At 38.5% G+C, this 5,042-nt stretch overlaps 1 protein-coding gene across 1 annotated transcript in view; it reads left to right on the top strand.

The window, feature by feature from the left end:
- The first annotated feature begins 583 nt into the window (after positions 1-583).
- LOC106876734 (ubiquitin-like modifier-activating enzyme 1) overlaps positions 584-5,042 on the top strand; it is a 41,243-nt gene continuing 36,784 nt past the window's right edge. Inside the window, exon 1 of the mRNA XM_052977834.1 lies at positions 584-605. Coding sequence (XP_052833794.1) covers positions 603-605 — 3 coding nt within the window. The 5' untranslated portion in view covers positions 584-602. The remainder of the gene's footprint in view (positions 606-5,042) is intronic.

Here is a 5,042-nt window from a genome sequence, read left to right as displayed (position 1 = left end):
CCCATTGTATGTATGCCGACGCTAAGCCTCACTATTGCATATGTATATAATGTCTATATATATATATATATACACTCACGTTCAGGGTGGATCATTAGTCAATGAAATTTAATGAATTAAATTTTTTCTTGTATTTTTTCTTCCAATATTTAATAAAGTCACGTAGTAGGTTAATATTTAATATCAATACTTAAGAAAAATACGAGAAGGTATTTAAAATGTCAAACCTTTTCCTGGCTTGTGGTCTACCCTATACATATTACTCAGTGTGTATATATTATATACATATTTTGTATATATGTGTGTATGTATGTATATATATATATATATATATATATATATATGTGTGTGTGTGTGTGCATATATTTGTGTTTGTATATACGGGTGTGTGTATAGATATATACACACGTGTGAGGCCGGCAAAATTATTGTATATAGCGTTAGCAGTGTGTTAAATCGATTTCTTCTTCCTCCTCCTCCTCCTTCGTCGTTGTTGTTGCTGCTGCTGCATGAACGCCACAACTCACCGTCCTCGTTTCAGGAGATATTTTTACCATTATAAATGAAGTCAAATAAATAAGTCTCCGATTTAAAGGTCTTCAATGGTATTATTATTATTATTATTAATATTATTATTATTATTATCATCATCAACATCGTTCTTATTGTTATTATTAATATTACGTCCTTTCATCCTTCCGCTATTTCAAATCCCGCCGAGATCGACGTTGCTTTATTTTTTATTTTTTCCCCCATCCTTTCGGGGATCGATGAACTAAAATATCACTTGAACTCTGGGAGTCGATGTAGTCGACCTAACTCCCTTCCCCGCAACTTCAGGCCTTGTACTTATTTATAATAATTAGCCTTTCATCTTTACAGTATTTCTTCCGGTTCTTTACGTTCCGTGTTCAAATCACACCGAGGTCAACTTTACCTTTTTACTTTTGGTAATTGATCAATAACCAGTTAAGTGCTGGAGTGGACGTAATCGACTAACCCCTTACCCCTAAAATTGCTGACCTTGTACCTAAACTTGGAACCATTATTATTAAGACTTGAGGTTTTTTCTTCCACCCCTCTTTTTCTTTTAATGTTCCAAGATCTTTGCCTTATATTTGTCAAGGCAGTGGGGTCGATGACGTAGATTTGTTCCCTTTCTTTCAAATTTGCTAGACTTGTTCCGAGCCAGAAGCCATTATTATTACAATTTTATTACGTTTTGGTTTCAAATGTCACCGAAGTCAACTTTGCTTTTCATCATTTTTGGAGTCGATAAATTAAAATGCCGGCCAAGTGGTTAATGCAATCGATTGAAATCATCTCCAAATTTCTGACCTTCTTTCTGTGTTAGAAATAAGGATTATTATTAGTAAAGGCGTTAAGTTTGGTAGAATAGCTTAAAGGGCCTGACAGAAGTGCCACACGATTGAAGTTCCGGTTGTAACGTTGAGATTTCTAGTCCATCCAAGGTCAGCTTTGATTTGATCCTTTGTCAGGGCTGGATAAAAATCAGACAGAAATAATGAAAGGCCTCGATCGAATTCTTCACTCGTCACGCCGGACTAAATTCGCGGCCTTGTGTCTATTACGTTCCGAGTTCAAATACCACCGAGGTCGACTTTCCCTTTCAGGGGGTCGATGTAATCGACTAGCCCCCCTCCCCTCAAATTTCAGGCCTTGTTCTTACGGTAGAAGGAACGATTAAAATTATTAAAGTGGTGAGCTCGCAGAAAGTTAGCACGCCGGACTAAGTACTTCTCGGCATTTCGTCTTTCGTCGTTCTAGGTTCAAACTCCGCGGAGGAGGCCGAGTTTTCCTTTCGTTGTTTCGAAGTCGATATAATTAAGTACCGAGTACTGGGGGTCGATGTAATGAACTGCCCCCTCCCTTCAAAACTGCTGATCCTGTGCTAAAATTTGAAATTATTATTTAACTATTGACAAGCAGGCGGAAGAGCGACCGAATCGTATTTTGTGTTTTTGTGTTGTTAACTTTTTGGCTCCAAGCCTTCTGCGGTCGATTAAATAAAGTATATTTAGATTTCGTAAAAACCTGCTAGGGAGGAGGGCTATATCTTTAGCCTTGGGGCGTTAAGGTATATAAATTATTAAAACAAAGAGCTGGGAGGCATTCTGTTCTGTGACGATAGAGGTTCGGTTCTTGTCGAAGTCGCTTTAAACATTTCATCCTTTCTGGGTCCATACAGTCGACTGATTTTTCCCCCCTAACATTTCTCACCCTGTTTCTCTGTGAAAATAGAAATTATTGAGGGTAGTAAAGTGGCATAATTAATAGTTAGGGCGGCGGCAGTTTTGCTGTTTGTACCGACCGGCTCTTAACGTTTTGAGTTCAAATTCCGCTGAAGTCAGCCATGCCGTTTATTTATTTCCCATAACCTCATCCCTCGGGATCGATGGTGTTCGACGAACTCCTTCCCTTCAAATTTGTTAGCTTTGTTGAGTAAATTGAAAATAACTATTGGGGGAAATGTCGGTCGATGAGTCTGCCATGATGCCAAAGGGAGTTCAAATCCTGAGGTGACCCTTGTCTTGGGTTAACTCGGACTATCGTGACCAAAATGTCACATGCGTGTTTAAGACGGTGGCGTTTGTTTGATTTGAGGGTGATTTGGCTGTGATTTCTACCACGTGAAGAAGGCTTTCCGACTTAGTCTCGTGATTATTATATATGGCGTCGATCGTAAATGACGACACGAGTTCAAATCGCGTTGACGATGAAATGCTTAATCAAACGTTTTTTCCCCCCACTCCGAAGTATTAATAATACTCTGTGTGCTAGAAATAGCAGCCAAAGTGTTTGTTTTGTTTTTTTTTAATTAAAAAAATTAAATTATTATTGCACGAACACCTATCTTTCTCATATTTCGTCTTGTATCCAATGTTGAAAAATAATTGGAGGTTTGAGTACACGTTTGACATTCTGAGGTTGGAATGTGTATATATATACATACATACATACATACATACACACGTGTGTTTAATTCTTTGTCAGCTGTGATTGTGCTCAGCTGCTATCATGCTTGTCTTTTGAATTCAGACATTGTGTATCTGGGACTACACTCTTCAATGTACCTTCATTCTTTAACGGTGTTGAAGGAAGTTTGACTTCTATTTCTAGCAAAGCGAGCGACTTCATGATGCTCCCTTTGTTGATCCGGTTTTTAACTACTGCGTAGTGTGAGAATATATATATATATACATATACATACATACACGCACAAGGTTATATCGGTTCTCTTTGTGTGTATATATAGATTTATGCGTGTATATACATATATATCAACTGGATTCTCGTGTCTCTTCTCAGTGTGTTTCGTTTCGTTGATTTTTTACTTTTCTCCGTCTAGTGTGTATATGAATGTGCACGTATATATGTGTATACATGTTTGTGTATATATTGATATATAAACGCATAATTGTAACCGCATACTTTTTGTATGGATTATATATATGTGCGTGTATATGTATATATTGTATATAAAACATAGACGCACAACTAGCGCGTACAAAAGTGTGTGTGTACATATATATATGCATGTCGCACGTTTATTATACACGCTCGTAGCTGTACACACGTGTATATAAACGTGTGAATACAGCTAACTGTTTATGCACTCGTATCTGATATTCGTGTCGATTGTGGGTGTGTATAACGTGTATAAATGTGCGCTTATGTGCTTTCAGTCATTGAGCTGTGGCCATGCTGGAGCACGTAGTTATGAAGAGTTTAGTCAATTGAATCGCCCCTTTTATATCTTTCTGTCTGTCTATCTATCATCCATCCATCCATCTATCTATCTCTATCTATTTTTCTCAGTCTATCATCTATCTATCTATCTCTCTCTCATCGATCTCTCTCTCTCATCGATCTCGCTCTCTCTCATCGATCTCTCTCTCTCTCATCGATCTCTCTCTCTCATCGATCTCTCTCTCTCATCGATCTCTCTCTCTCTCATCGATCTCTCTCTCTATCGTCTATCTCTCTCTCTATCATCTATCTCTCTCTCTATCATCTCTCCCTCTATCGGTCATTAGACCATGGCCATGCAGGGACACCGCATTGAAGAGTTTTAGTCGAAAGGATTGACACCTTATTATTAAAGCCTAGTACTTATGCTATTGGTCACTTTTGCCAAACCGCTAAGTTACACATCAACATTGGTTGTCAAGCGATGGTGGTGTGGTCATCACTCACACAACGGGCTTCTTTCTGTCCATCTACGAAATCCACTCAAAAGAGCCTATAGAGGCTATAGTAGAAGACACTTGCCCAAGGTAGCATTGGCCCCACCCCCCACCTTTTTGTGGCTGTCCTTTGGAGTTGGTTTCGCACAACTGAAACGAAAGATGGTTGTGTTTTATCAATTTGTTTGGCAATTTCTATAAATTTAAAAAAATTTCTTTAATTCCTGCTCACACATACCTATACATACATAGACAAATATACATACATGTACAAACGATACATAAATATTAGCAATTCGTCAAAGCAGAAAAATGTGTACGGCTGAGTGATTCACTGTTCAACTTGTTTGTGGACACAAAAGAGAATGAGTGTGTGTGGGTGCACAAAATTGTTTGTCACTGAGCAGGAAATAAAAATTTTTTTTTACAGAAATTGCCAAATAAATAGATAAATATAAATGCTCTTTAATTTCAGTTTTGTGATACCATATCCTGTGCAGGTGGCACGTAAAATACACCATTTTGAGCGTAGCCGTTGCCAGTACCCCCTGACTGGCCTTCGTGCCGGTGGCACGTAAAAGCACCCACTACACCAGTCCTCAGTCAAATCGTCCAACCCATGCTAGCATGGCAAGCGGACGTTAAACGATGATGATGATGATGATATTCTCCAAAGGATTGCTATTTCTTTTATCTTTTGGTGAACTACCAAGTTGCAGGGATGCAAATAAACAAACACCAGTTGTCACACCATGAGAGACAGACATGTCTACCAAGAAGTTTGCTTCTCAACCACATGGATCCAGGTGCAGTTCCAATGCAGTCGTAATGCAT

This window comes from Octopus bimaculoides, chromosome 29 (assembly GCF_001194135.2).
Source record: "Octopus bimaculoides isolate UCB-OBI-ISO-001 chromosome 29, ASM119413v2, whole genome shotgun sequence".
Taxonomy (NCBI): domain Eukaryota; kingdom Metazoa; phylum Mollusca; class Cephalopoda; order Octopoda; family Octopodidae; genus Octopus; species Octopus bimaculoides.
Note: the sequence above shows the minus strand (reverse complement) of the source record. Positions and strands in the feature narration are given on the sequence as shown.